The sequence below is a fragment of the Aptenodytes forsteri genome, unplaced genomic scaffold (assembly GCF_000699145.1).
Source record: "Aptenodytes forsteri isolate BGI_AS27 unplaced genomic scaffold, ASM69914v1 Scaffold348, whole genome shotgun sequence".
Classification (NCBI taxonomy): domain Eukaryota; kingdom Metazoa; phylum Chordata; class Aves; order Sphenisciformes; family Spheniscidae; genus Aptenodytes; species Aptenodytes forsteri.
The window spans coordinates 325,272-340,505 of NW_008794169.1; the positions used below are offsets into that span (position 1 = coordinate 325,272).

The 15,234-nt window shown below is 35.7% G+C and overlaps 1 protein-coding gene across 1 annotated transcript in view; it reads right to left on the minus strand.

Moving 5' to 3' along the window:
• Positions 1–15,234, minus strand: part of VWA3B (von Willebrand factor A domain containing 3B) — a 75,523-nt gene that overhangs the window by 38,396 nt on the left and 21,893 nt on the right. Inside the window, exons 9-15 of the mRNA XM_009281837.1 lie at positions 12,943–13,139; positions 12,141–12,295; positions 10,156–10,294; positions 8,621–8,752; positions 5,396–5,494; positions 2,905–3,087; positions 1,312–1,439 (exon numbers count right to left, since the gene is read on the minus strand). Coding sequence (XP_009280112.1) covers positions 1,312–1,439; positions 2,905–3,087; positions 5,396–5,494; positions 8,621–8,752; positions 10,156–10,294; positions 12,141–12,295; positions 12,943–13,139 — 1,033 coding nt within the window. The remainder of the gene's footprint in view (positions 1–1,311; positions 1,440–2,904; positions 3,088–5,395; positions 5,495–8,620; positions 8,753–10,155; positions 10,295–12,140; positions 12,296–12,942; positions 13,140–15,234) is intronic.

The window sequence follows — 15,234 nt, forward strand, 5'->3', positions numbered from 1 at the left end:
GATCAAGATATTAAACAGAACTGGCCCCAATACTGAGCCCTGGGGAACACCACTTGTGACTGGCCTCCCACTGGATTTAACTCTATTCGCCCCAACTCCTGGGCCCCGGCCACCCAGCCAGTTTTTTACCCAGAGAAGAGTGGGTACTCTTTCCTGGGGGAAAGAATAAACCTACCATCAGCAATGAAAATAACTCACACACACACACACACACACATATGTATGCACATATATATATACACACATGTATATACCTATGTCCCAGCATTAATAAAAAATAAAATATGCAAATTCTGAAATAAACACTTACCTACATTTTTATACTGGACATCCTACCTGCCCTTCCATACATATGAAATTGTTCCACAGGACTCTCCACTGTTGATTTATTTTACTTTAATACCTTTATTTTAACTTATTGTTTTTCACAGATTTCTGTCTTAAAAATCTGGGGTATTTTTAATGTACTTTTTTGGTTTTGTACTATTACTGCACAGATAAATAAGGCACTGGGCAAGCTATTTTTTTTATTAAGGCTGTGCTCCTGTAGAGATTACAAGTAACTTCATCTTTGAAGCTAGGTCTGTGTTTGTTCCCCAAACAGAAACTCGGTATAATCAGAGATGCAGAAAACTCTTCCACAGTGGCTCAGGAGTCTGCCTTCAGTATGCTGTGGAAGGATCTCTTTTTGAATGGTCATTCTTGGCACTGTGAAATTTTCAACACGTTTTTCAACTGATGCTGAACATGAAACTATTTTTAATGATGAGATTACTTGTCTTTTGATAAAAAGCAAGGATAAATATGGCATGAACATACAGACATACATTGTAAAATCAAAAATGTGAAAAGCTGAATTTCATTCATGGTGTTTGTCATCTTTTAAACAAATACATTTGTATATAATTTATGTTTCAATCAGCATATCCCAATGAGTAGCAATTTAGTCATGAAGTACCAAGCCAGCTCTACCAATAGGACAATAATTTTTCATGAATTCTCTAGGTCAGAGGGAGCAACTTTATCATGTGCTGGAGACAGAAAAAAAAATTCACCTCTTTGCTTTAATTATTCCTAATAATTTGAGACTACTGAGATATTTGAGATCATTTTGTTTCAGGCATCACAGTATTAGTGTGTTTTTCCAGCTTTTTCTTTTCCATTACCGTAACTGTTTAAAAAAAAAAACAACCTTTCTTTTTACAAGAGGAGAATGTCAGAGGTTAAAAACGCAAGACAATGAAAAAGCAGAAATGTAGTAACTATGTAGCTCCTATCTCTTATTAACATAATAGCAGTATGAGGACATACTTATTCTCTGGATCATTTTCTCCATTATAACAATCCATCATCAGACATTCAGCATGAAAGGTCTTCACTTTCTCTAGGTCTCTTTCTCCTTGTTCAATCTCTCTTTTCAAAAGATGTATGTCTTCACTCTAACAAAAAGAAAATCAAATATTTTATTACAATTAATCCTAAACATGTTTCATTTCTGAACTGAAATTATGCAAGCTCCGATAATAATTTTGAATAAAGACTCAGTTAGGACAGCTGCATAATTTTGTACGCTTTTTCAGGTAGTCTCTTTGTTTCCTAAATCAAAGTTTGTTTTCTTCACTCTCTGTATGTATGAACGAGCTTATAGAAAACAAGATTAAAATGTGCCTGGCAATACAGCCTTTCAAATTATTCTTCATTTTTAGGAAAAGGACAAGCATTCCCTAACAAGCCAGCTACCCCTTGAGATATGAACAGCCATATTTCTGAATAATGTAATGAGGTCAATAGCTCCCCCCATCCCAAGCAAGCAAGCAAATAAATAAGTAAATAAGTAAAATACAATACAAGGTATGTACATTACAACTGTTGTCCTGTCATTCTACAGATCACAGCTGTATCACATACTGTCCCTGTGGGAAGTAAAACCCATACTCTTCAAGTAAACATTGGAACTGACTGGGAATCATTTGGACTACAGGAGGAAACAGGAAGGAAATTCCAACAATGATCCCTTTACAAGTCCCACAGGGCCAGAAGTCTGGAGATGAACAACATGAACTCTGGTCCTCATCTGTCCAACGTGCACAGTGTCACACATCATCAGCAGAATCACCGAAATTGCCCAGTACACTCTCTGATATATTTCAAGAGCTGGAGTATTTTCACATCTTCCTTCTAGTTGGTGTCTGTAAAGTTCTAAATTTCCTGCTACTGTCTTGTTCGTGGTTGTTCTCATTGTTCCACTACGACCATTTCTAAAATTTGTGGAACTAATTAACTGAGTATTAACTTTAATTAAAAACAATGCTTTAAATGCGTCTTTCTGTTAGTCTATTCAGAAATTTCCTATTGGGCATTGTTAGATTGAGCTGCTTAGTCACACTTGATAGGTCACTGCTATTCTGGTCATTTTACTCATTATAGATCTCTCCCCAGTGGCTACTGTAGAGCAAACTTTTAGCAAAATTCATAGAATCATTCATTCATCATCATTCAAATTCAGCTCTGCATTCTCTCATTTAATAGGATACAAACCATAGTAATTTTAAACAGTAACTTATTTCTGAGACAGCAGAGATCACGTGTTTCTTCCAGAGCTGAATTTGGTTTATAAGTTTTCCGGGTTTTGGTTTTCCTGGGCGGGGGGGGGGGGGGGGGGGGGGGGTTGCAACAGTAGCACTACAAATGTACTTGGCATGATATTTGAGCTTTTTTGCTGTGGTCTAATAAAATTTCATAAGCAAAAAATGTCACACTGCTTCCACATCACTTCAAATCTGACTAGGATTAACCCTCTTTTTTTAATAAGGTATTGTAATATGAAATCACAATAATGCGAGTCCTGTGGTTCCTTCAATAACGTGAAGAAACAAACAAACATATTTATTTTCAGATACTCACAACAATAAACTCTGCAGCATCAGGATCAGTCAAATAAATATTGTAATAATGAAACCGTCCCTCTGTTTCAGTAGATAGTTGATACAAAAATTTATTAGCTTCCATATCATCACAGTTGAAGGATACAGTATGGATGGGAATTTTACGATGAAGCTGGACTTGAGCCAAAATTATCGGGGGGGGCTGAAAATCAAAAAATGTATATTAAACATGTGGCATCTAGAAGTGTATTTATCAAAATATGGAGAATTTGTAAGAATTTAATCAGTCATACTGTTGCTTAGAGACACATATAGATCAGTTAAAAGCATACATTTTATATGGATTGCTATTTCATAATTATATAAAATGATCTAACTTAAAACTGAATTTGAAACACTGATAATGCATTAAGGCACAGGACATTAACAAAACAAAATGTGAATTATAATATAATCAGTACTCTGTTTCTGAAGTCTTAAAGAAAATTACTAAAGCATGGGAAATTAAACTACAACATTGGTGTTTAGTATCACTGGATGTATATAACTGTGTATTTTTGGATGTATATAACTGTTCATATTTTTATTAAGCTAAACTAGTTCAATGACAAGTTGATTCAATACCAGGAAACAAAATAGAGGCTGAGAAAATAGGAAAGCTAGTGTTTCTCCTCCAATAAAGAAATAAAAATTAGGTGAGAAAGTAAAAGATCTACCATGTCTAAAAATGTTGAAGGTTCTGGTAGAAAGAAATTATTGACTCAGTTCTCTAACTTCTGATAAGACTTTGGTTGTTCAGAATACTGTCATAAATCTTGACAAATTTAGCTTTCTCCTGATATTTGCAATATATTTGTTTGTTGTACTTCAATAGTTAAAAGCAATCTTGGTCATTTCCTCTTTTTCATCTAAAAAGTGTAATATAAATCATAAAAGCCATTATTAACTAGGTAAAAAGAAATGAAGTGTTCATTAATCTCTAACTTAATAAAAATATTAAGATGAAGAATCTGAATAAGTGTATGTTAAGCCAAATTATTCCTTAATAAAATATGAATATATGCTCCTAGCTAGCAAAAGTAAGTGTGAAACAATGCAAAGATTTTGATCGGTTGTAAATTGAGTTTTAATGAGTGACAGCCAATAACAATCAACTTGACTTTAGAAAATATCAAAGATTAAAAATAAAATTAAAAACAACATTAAAAGATGTAGGTCAAAGTTTTTCATCTGCTAATTTAAATCAGGTTAACATTTTGATATTCAAATGACTTTGAAGCATATAAATCCACCTTTCCTCATGGGCCACTTTCCTTTTATCAAGAAAAACAGAATAAAAGAAAACTGAGCCTTTAGCATTTTTCTTATCAAGGTATAAAAAAATTATTTCTGCAAGTTTATGATGTTTTCTGAATCCTAGATTTATTTTATATGCTTCAGTAATTAATTTTATGTGCCCTTCAGCCCAGCTATTTACCTAAGTCAGAGTTTTGCTGCATATCTGCCATTACAACCAAGCTAAATTTTCAAGGGCAAATAAAGTTTTTTTAAAATGCCATTCTCAGTATACCAGCTAGTTTTCACCCTGCATTTCAGCTTCAAAGCTCAGTTCTACCTAATTTGCATCAGTATATCTGATCAACAAGTGGGTTTTTTGCAGTTTTTAGTAGGTGTTAAATAATGCGATACAACATGAAATAGCATCATTTTAAGTCACGGTAACAACACTTTCAAAAATAAAAGCATACTTTTGATTTTGTTATCCACTTAAGCCTGGACTTAAAGCAACTCCAGACTGCTGCTACTCCAGAATTGCACCTACATGAGATCAAATTTGACTCAGTAGGATAAAAATGGAATGAAACAGCAACCTAATGGAACAATATTAATGGTAACGTCTTTATATGAAAATAATGTAAATTAATAATTAGGCCCTTACTCCTCAGACGTGACATAGCCTTTGTCTCAGTTCTCCAACAGAATGTAAGAAGGTACCTATTTATATATTTGATCTGTTCTTTGGGGAAAAATGTTGAACACAAACAGGTTTTTTTTATTTTGCTATCAATCATTTTCTTTTTAGGTTTTCAAGCCATCCCACAAGATTGCAGGGTTTTAATATTTAAATCCAACCATATCATGGGACCATCATTATTTTTTCATTTTTAATTCATGAGATAATTGTGCTAAGTTAGGGAGACATTTTATTTAACACAAATCCTAACCTTGATACTAACATAAAGTTTTACTGTTTAATCCATTACCAGATCCTTAAAACAACTCATGAGAAATGTCATGAGTTATCATGCACCAAAGACTGGGCTGTGGGTGGAGAGTTCTAATCAAAACCCCTTCACAAACAGCACGCTTCTCAGATACAATTTTTCAATATTATGACAACATCCAAGAGACTCAGCTCTGCATTCATCTCATATGTTTGCTTCAGCCTTCTGACACCATCACTGTAGCACCACACTACTGCATTTTCTGTTTTCTCATTTCAGAAATACCTGGTCAGGTCTCCCATCAGTCAGGAGGTAAATAGCCTGCGTGCCTGTATCGGCAAGAGCAATTTGGAGAGCTTTGAGTGTATTTGTGGAACTTCCAGCCTAAGAAACCAAAAAGAAACAGACAAAGAAACAGCTATATATACTAACAGTTCTCACCCGCTGTTCTTAAATTAATAATGACAGTGTACTGATTCAAGGGATATTACAGAACCGAAATGAGTTATGTAACGGTGAAAATATTTATGTCAAATAGCTAGAAAAATCAAAGCAGGTGTCAAAGTAGCATATATTGGTACCAAATTGGTATTCAATGCTTATGCAAACACACAAGCAAAATTCTGGCAACAGAAATATGAGCTGTAGAAGCAAAAGCAATTACTAAAAGACTACAAACGGATAGGAAGACGTAATATAAAAGATACATTCTATTATATTTTCCCACTGCTGCTCCTGATTGCCAACTCATCACACTCCCTTGAAATACATATTTTATTTAATCAAATAATTCAAAAAGTCCACAAAAGAGTTGCACAAATTTATTTCTCAAAAATAGGTAAAGAACTTCCTCATTTTCTGAACAATTTTTTTTCCAGACTATCTCACATCTACCCCCTCAGCACATCAATGTAAACCTCATTTATTTTTTAGCACAAAAGTTAGCTATAACAACAAAAAATACACAGTAAAGCGATACTGTGCCCCCTAAAAATTTGTATTTGAGTAATACTAGCACTTTTCCTGTGTCACCCACATACTTTGTGATCATGATCTGTCTTTTTTCTTTTTAGACTAAATGCAACTCTAAACTCACCAAAATGCATTTCATGGCTTATAGGAACCTAAAAACTACAGTTTATGTCTTCAGATTTCCACCTTTCAAACATTCCGTGTACAAAACTTTCCAAATTTAAGGGAAAAGTAAGGTTTTATAAGAATGGAAAAGTGTTTCATCAAGTCTTAGTCTTAGTCTTCTAATCGGGCCAAAGCAAAATCCCTGAAAAGATATGAGTCTGTTTTATGCTAGTATAACACCTGAGTACCATTCTGGAGAGCAGTGAGGATTGTAATGATGTGAGAAGAGACTCAGGATCCACATATAGAATGCATTACAGAAGATAAATATACATCACTAACATTGACATATACATGCAAAAATACGTTAAGAGAGAGCATTATTTCTTCAGTCCTATTAATTGTGTTAAAAGTTCTTCTGGTCCATCCCTCCAGCAAACAGTTCTATTAGAAAGGACAAAGTAGGTAAATCAGGTGAAATGGAACAGGAGGTACACTCTGAGAGTGGCTCTGTATGGCTGCGTAAGAATGTATGGGCCAGGCAACAAGGTAGCTAAGACGATACTTTATAATCCTATCTTCTAATTCACAAACAATACTTACTAGTACCCACTCATAAGAAATAACTAGCCTAAGCCATTTTCTTTTTGTTAAATATATCTAATATTCCTAATGTTTTAGTACGCATTGTGAAGTTTTAGGCACACATCACTCATTACTATGTGTAAATTTGCCACCCTGGCCCTTTTCAATAATGGTACCTGGTTTTGATCTGATTTGAAACAAAACAACTCTTTCCACTATATCATGGGAAAATACTGTGGATGTTCATGATGTGAAGGAAAGAACGTTGTACCTTATGGTGAAAGCTGTTAATTTTAGATTTCTCAGTTGCTACTGTTACAAATGAACACTGTTTTTATTAGTGTTTAAACAAAGTTGACATGCTTCAACTACGTGGCATAATCACCCCCAAAATTTTAAATGTTATCATCTCTAAAGGATTTTTAAGGAACGGTTAGTTACTGTTTATAGCTCAGTTTCCTTATTCAACATCCTGGGACCAAAGTGTATAAAATGAGATCAAAGGATCTACTCTGATTAATATTCCAGAGCAATCTCCTGTTCATTTCAGTTTCACTGTAAAGCCAGCTTTTTGATCTCAGACTTATGCCTGCACTGCTTTAAACAGACTAAAAGGTCAGCAGCAGATGTCATCCCCCCAAAAAAAGTAGACTGTTCTTGTACCATTCCCTGCACCATTTCAGATATCTAGGTCTGAACTTAGAAGGAAATTTATAATCAACAACTCACAACTTCATGAATAATGATGAAAAATGCCATTCCCAAATGCATATATAAGATGTTATAAAATTATAGTAGTTCCAAGTATTATCAAATTTGCATGATTTTGTACCACATATACGGCTTAAACAGAGCCAACATTTCAAGTCTCAAGGAAGGCAGTAAAATTAAGTTTATTAACCTCAGTTATAAGTATTCACCAACTACTCAGTGAGGCCACACTAATACTTTCTTTTCTCCATGTGTTTGTTAGTATTTTCTGAGAATACCAAGTTATTTATCTTGCTTTGTAGTCTCAGAGGTATTACGTAGCTTCCCCAATTCCCTCAGCCCCAGGAATTTCATGACTAAGTCTGAGGAAGACCTGTCATAATGCTGAGGAGTTTTATTATATAAACATGTTCTTGTGTTAGAAAACATAACATGGGATATATCTGTACTGTTGTACGATTGATTTTCAGTCCTGTGCTCATAACATTGCTGTCCACTTTTGACACATTAACTGGTCCTAAAGCTGCTGACAGTTACAGTCTAGTGGCTGACTGTGCCTGACTACAAGCATTTCTACTCTGTTTCAGGGAAAAATCCTCAGATTTTGGCCACTGTCAGAGAAAGAATACTGGGTAGATAGTCAGATGTTTGGTCTGAGTTCGGTCTCATGTTCCTATGAAGGCTAAAGTCAGCGGTCTATCTATGCACCAAAAGGGACTAGAAATGCTCCTCCAGCTCACTGGCACCAGTTTCCTGTATCACCTCTGAGCTGTAAGTCTGCCAGCGACAGCCCTCATCCATGCAGCATCCCTGCAGCAAGAGTGACAAATTTAGACACAGGGTCTGAGCACTGTCATGGTTCCTACAGAAATCAAATTGGCCAATGTTTGCATTGTGGCTACTAAACATAGCAGGCTGCAAGCTGAATTAATATGGTCTTATAAATAGGTCCACTGTTAAAAGATTATTATTCCTGACACAGATAATAAGTTGTACTCAGATCTACTGAAGTCTATATTTTCAGCTTACTCAAGTCAAATACTTAGTCAATCCAAAAATAGCCCAGCCATACAGAAAAAGAAGATACAAATATAACTTTGCACAAACACACTTCATGATAATTAGTTTCCATGTTACCTCAAGCCCTTTTATCCAAAGCCAAGCGTCTTGCAGATTTTCCTCATTAACTTCAGCAAGTTTCTCTTGCCACGCCACTGCTTGGGCACTAAATTTCACAAAGTTAAATCTCTTTTTGTGTCTCAGTTGTTCCTGCAAGAGACAGCATCTGAATTTTACTCAGTGTTAAAAGAAAGAATACTTGTATCCTGAAATACTGACTAATAGGAGTTGTTTTAATTAATGTATAGTTGATTATATGTTTACAATAAATTATGATAATATTCAGTTATGGTATACAGAGAGACATACAGAGACAGAGAAAATTATTGCCTGCAATTATTAAGATTACTTGAACTTCCCAATGTAAGTCTCCATTTACTCATATTTCTCAAACTACTTGAACAGGAAATGTCTAGGAGGGCAAGAAAGAGAGAGAAAAAACTGGGTACGAACAGTGGTATAAGGAAGAGATTATGACTGCTGACCAAAGGAAATCGAAATCAGAATCAAAGTAAGACATCATCTAGAGGAGGAGAATAAGAATCAAATGTAGAGCACTGGCAAGGGGAACTAGGACAGCAAGACAGAATTAAGTTAAGAATTTGCTGAAGTTGCTTTTGGACAGAAGTTATAAGGAGTGAAAGATTTGTGCAAGCTAGTACAAACTTTCAGAGCCTGGAATCTTGCCTCCCTTTCATCAACATTTCTGTGCAGCTGCATGTAAAACCTTCTGGCACAGTATCTAGTCATTTTCTAGTGCTGATCTGTCTAGAGTATCACATCATACTATGTCCTATCACTTATGTGCTTAGCTCAAAAACCTTTCTGTTGTAGTTTTAAATTTTCTAGCCCTACTAATGATTGCTATCGATGCCAGACTGATGGAATTTTTATTTGTCAGTTACTCCTCTCAGGAGTTAAGATGAATCATGTTTTTACAGTGCCTGTTTCTCTCAAATATTAATGTAAGCTTAGGTGACATCATCATAGATTTCTAAAACTAGGTGAGACAAATCCTACCCCAGTACTCACTGCTTTTGAGGTACTTCTGCACTTTGCAAGTCCCTTTGCAAATTTCTGAGTCACTATAAGATGCAAGCAAGTTCAAAACATTCTACACCCTCCATTGTAAAAGTATGAAAGTGAATCTAGAACACACATTACAAATCACAACATGCAAGTGGAACTGGAAGACACTGCTTAAAAATAAAAATGAACATGCCAAAAGGTGTTTCATTGCATTTTTTTTTTCTTTTTGTTTTTTTCTTTTTTTTTAGGAGGGAGGTGGCTTGAGGGAAAGAAGAACTGCTTAAGCCTTTTTAATTTTTAACATTTTCTCCAGACTTTTTCCCAATATTTGTACAAATGAGGAAAAAAATATAAATTTTTAACTGAAAAATGAGCACACCGAGAGAAATCAAAATATTTTTATAAAGCTATTTTTTTTAATTCGTTAAAAAAAATAAAAATAAAAAATAGAGTAACAACCATCCAGAAAAGATCAGCCTACTCTAAAATGCTCCTCAGTCTTCAGAATCATCATTTTATCATACCTGTATCAGCTGAAATATTTTCTCCTTCACCAGTGGCAGCTTATTCTTCATAGACTGGGATGTATCAATAAGAATGTAGACATCATCTTCAAACACATTCCCAAAGAGCCCTCTGCTTCCTTGTTGAAGCCACTTAATCCTGTGGGAGGAAAAAAAAAAATCAAAACCTGGTCTGTAAGATCTTTGGAGCTTTGCGTATCAGAATCTAACAAGAAGGATCTTTTTATCACTGCTGTACTTCTTATTCTCTTTCCCTAAGCACCTGTTACTAGTCACTGTCAGAAGCGGTATATTGGCCTTGATGAACCAATCCTCTGTCACTATATAACAACACAAGGCATTTTTATTTCCTAATTTCAGTAGGAGACAGACAAAACAAAGCAATACAGAACCTTCATAAAGTCAATTATCAGGTAGTTTGAGCTGGGAAATCCCATGTGGAAGTAACTATAACTATTGCCCCTGTAACTGTTCTCCAGCCTGAACTCAGGAAATCATTTAAGCATATGCTAATATGCCTCCCTTTTCAGGAAACCACTTGAGAACCTATTCTGCAAGGAATTTGAGCACTTTGAAGAGTCTTCACAGCATCTAACACAGATGCTTCAGTGCTTTGCTGACCTTCAGCCTTAAATACAGACTTAGTTTTACATTTTAAACAGAATTTAAGCATGCCTGCCAGTTAAATACGTGCATACATACTGCTGCGTACAAGAACATTTCCTCAGTAATGGCTGCAGCAGGTCCAAATCTGATTTCCCTTGAGAGTCATAAACTACTTGTCTACTCTGGAACAGAGACATTTAACAGACGGAATATAATGGCCCTGGGAAAAATATTACTCATCTCCACAGAGGTTTAAAACAATGATATCATGGAAACGTAAAGGATCCTATTACATTTGCTACTGATAGCTATTTTGCCATTAGTTATTTCCCCAAAAGTGTTTGATGAGGTCTAACAAGACTTTTTAACAATGAGATGAACCATTCAAAACAGCAAACCCATAATCTTGGCTTGGATTTCAAAAATACATACTCACCAAAACCCTTTACCTCAAATTTTCCTTTCACAGTATGTTAATGTTATCCTAAATACAGTGAGATGAAGATAAACTAAAAGGAATAACAAAACTCTGTTTGACCTTGCTAAATGTAATCAGGCTGTTATACTTTTGGTAGAGAAGCAGCAATAAAATGAAAGTTCACATCCTGCTTTTTTCAGTAAGACATCTCATTGTCCTAATATACGAAACAGAGGGCAACATTTATTCTTTCTCTCAGTTCTGCAATAGCCATTTTGAAAGTTTCCTTCTTCTCCTAATGTAGATATAAAAGCCAATTTACTTTAGGGCATCTTTAGGACAGATGAATCAGCCCCTCAGATTGCCTATTTTTTGTAGATGTCCTACAAAATCTGAGTGTATCTATACGGCTGCAGAAAAGTAAAGTAGGGAGGTAGCTTGAGTGCTGAACTTCTGATCATATGCATTACTTAATAGCTCATGCCCTGACTCTGATCTAGACTGTTCAAACTTGTCTTCAACACAAAACTGCAAAAAGGGCAGATAACCATTATCAGTATGGGCACAAGCCAAGCTGTGCTACTTGGTGTCAGAGGTTTCACAAGAGAACCTAGGTACACAGGATGAATGTTTACCAAGTTTTATTGATGATTCTAGAAGTTCTCTGCCACCTTATGTCCTGACGCTTTTTGGCACTTTCAGCAGTATTTCAATAATGTGCAGACTGACTTTCGCATTTGTGTTCCAGAAGGAGAACAAAAGATAAAACTGTTCATCAGTTTTCTTATATGGCTACTAAGAAATCCTACACACAAGAAGCTGATCTAATAAAATGGGTTTCTGGCTTAGTACTGCTACTGGCAGTTTACCAACCACTTCAGCTTATTATGACAGTAAATGTCAAACATTTCAACACCAACGTAAAATAATACAAACTGGTTTTATGTGACAGAACACTAACCTTCCTTCCACTTGTCTGAGAGCCGTCCTCATTTTCTGTTCATACTGCTTATACTTTTCTGTACTAACATATACATGAACTACAGCTCCATCCTTCCAGAAGGTATGTAAAAACTTGTCACAGTATTTTGCATTAATTACCTTCCTCTTTGTATCCTACAGCCAAGAAAAACATGTTTCATGTTCCAAAACACATTATTTTGCAGTGCCTTTAATATTTGGCGAACAAACTTCAAAGGTACATGCTTGTTGCACATGAACAGGTGCAGAAATAGACATGGGATAGGGTGGTCACAGAATTTGCTCCTAGCAAAAGTCAACAGAAACTGTTTTTATTCTTGTAGCTAGCAAGAACAGAAGCTTATCAAACAGTGTAATGGTAGGGCTTGAGAAAAACAAATAGAAGACAAATAAATCCAGATTTGTTTAAGGACCTGCAAACACTGGAGCAGCTGAGACCAACACTTCTTCTAAGGAAAAATAAAGATGACAAGCAATCTTTGCCCTACCCCACATAAATACATAGAAAAACAAGGCATTGCTTAAGCCAGCCCTGATTCTTCCTTGCAGATTATATGTGGACCAGGAAGGAGCCTTTGAAACAGTCATTTTCAAATAGCCCTTTGAAACAATCTTATTTATGACCATCTTTGTCCCATTCCACTAATAAGCTGGTTTTGACAAAAACTAGATAACAACGGACCATACCCTTTATCATAAATTCAGCTATCAGTCAAGTTTTCAAATTTTAAAAGAAAAATCAATCAACTCACAGGACATGAGGGAAAATTAACAATACTCACAGCATCAGTTTGTGAAGATTCATCCTCTGGTTTAGTTTTTATGTCAACAATCCCATCCGCATGGCGAAAAGTACAATCAGCAAGCGCATCATACAGTGTGAGCTTCTGAGCTTTCAAGCCATATTTCTGCAACCACTTCTCAGAAGACAAGTATTTGTCAGATGTATGCTTTTGTAATGGATGATCAGCTTTGGTTCCTAATAAAGAAAATAAAACAAACAAAACCATATATATACGTATAACCTGATTCTTTTTGGATAAGGTATTTTCAAAAACAGGCTATGATGCTACGGTCAAAATTTTCAAATGTGTTCTGCTTCACTGACAGCTTTGGAGTGGGAGGATATTTCTGACTGATTTTTAATATTCTCTACTTTGGTTGTGGGGTTCTTTTTCTCATCAGACATTTCTTCACAACAAATTCCTTTGTAAATGGAACAAACCCATCAGAAGACAGAGAGCAAAGAAGATAAATAGCTACAGGATCAACATATAAAGAGAATATTCTTAGTAATATGAAGGTTGACTTAACCTTCATACTGGTTGAATTACAAAGTGCCAGAAAAGATTCCTGTATAAGATGTCTAACTTCAGGGAGAACCATTTGGGAAAATGAAACAACAGAAGATATAATTGAAAATACAGTTGAGAACATTGGCTAACATTGCCGTTGGTCTTTTTCAGAGAAGGCCATTTAAAGTAAAAGGCAAACTACAATGTCTTTGGAAGAGATTTTTACTGTGTTTCTCTGCAATATTGCCTTTTTATAGGCTAAATATTGCACCATGTATCCCAAGTCACAAACCATTTGTGTACCATCTTGACATTTTCTCTAGTTCTACACCCTCCTTTTAGCATTTTTAATTGATACTGAAAGAAACAGGATATTTTTTGTCTGATCTGGTATGACTGTTATCATGTTTACCCTTTTATGTCATATTGTCTTAGAAATTTTCTAAGGACCACCTTAAGGTTGGGCACTGCACATCTCTGGATACTGGTAATAGGATACAGGGCTCTACACTCACTCATCACTAGCTCAATAAACCACACCTAAAACAAATGACCCAGCAGTGGGTCTCATAGCAGGGTGAATTTATTTTGTCACACTTCAATTTTGGTGGACCGAGGTGGTATAAATGTCCACTCTGTTTACATGCAGCTATAGTGACAACAGTCTTGAGATCCTGAGCCTGTAAACAAACCTATGGAGACATCTACTGCCTTAACACACACAGAGACCAGCCAGCATCAGGGCAGGTGCAGGGTCGGAGCCTGTTCATGTGGAAATATTTGCTTTCTAATTGCTTCTGGTCCTTAGAACAGCCAGTGTGGCAATTGTCACAAATGCACTTGCATAATTTTAAAAAGAAAACTGTCGTTTTCTTTCTTCCACATGCTTTATGTAAAAAGTCATGTCTCAGCTCAGGTAACTACTGCATTAGCTGGAGAGTCAGCACAAAATCTGTCTCTTTTTCTCTGTTTCTTCTCCTGAAAAACATTGCAATCTTCAGAACAAACTACATCTTGCAGCAGAGCATTTTAAAGAGATCAGGAAGGCAAAACCAGGAAGAAATGCAGGCAAACAGAAAGACTGCAGTTATTTGGATCAATGGGCAACAGTCAAATAATGCTGAAGAACTGACAAAATAAATCACACGGTAATTTCATTTCTTTTAATTTATTTATGAAGTGATTATGTATGAAGGTAAACACTAAAAGGACATTAAAGCTGCATAGTCAGGAGGACATAAATAAACATTGAAATTAGGGCTGCCCTTGCAGCTTTATTGTGGTCTTTTTGTTCAAATGCATTATGGTATAGCTGTTTAACTTCATATGGGAAGTCCTGCTAATTCAGAAGATGCTATTATCAGCATAAAAACTGTATTACGCCTTCACAGAAGAATAAACTCAAGCTTAAGTCCTGCAGAGTTATGTTATTGACAGATGTTCAAACCCAGTGCAGGCAGAGAAAGTTCCCAGCTTCAAATCTTCACCATCACCACCCTACAACACACCGCTGAGAGTTCAAGTGACTGACAAACTGACTGTACAAAGTGTTCCTCAGGAGGTGATCCAGAAAAAGGCATCTGGCCCCAGCCTCCGTTTACTGGCCCAGGCAGAGAGGAACAGACCACAAAAAATGAATTTCAATACCTTGAAATCTAGGCAATTTCTAAACCTAGTCACCAGTGAACTAAAAATGGTGTGTTTCAGCCTGAGTTGTTACAGTTCAGCAAGTTTAGGCAGTAGTAAACAGAGATTTGTAATGAAAAGTTTTAAGCAACC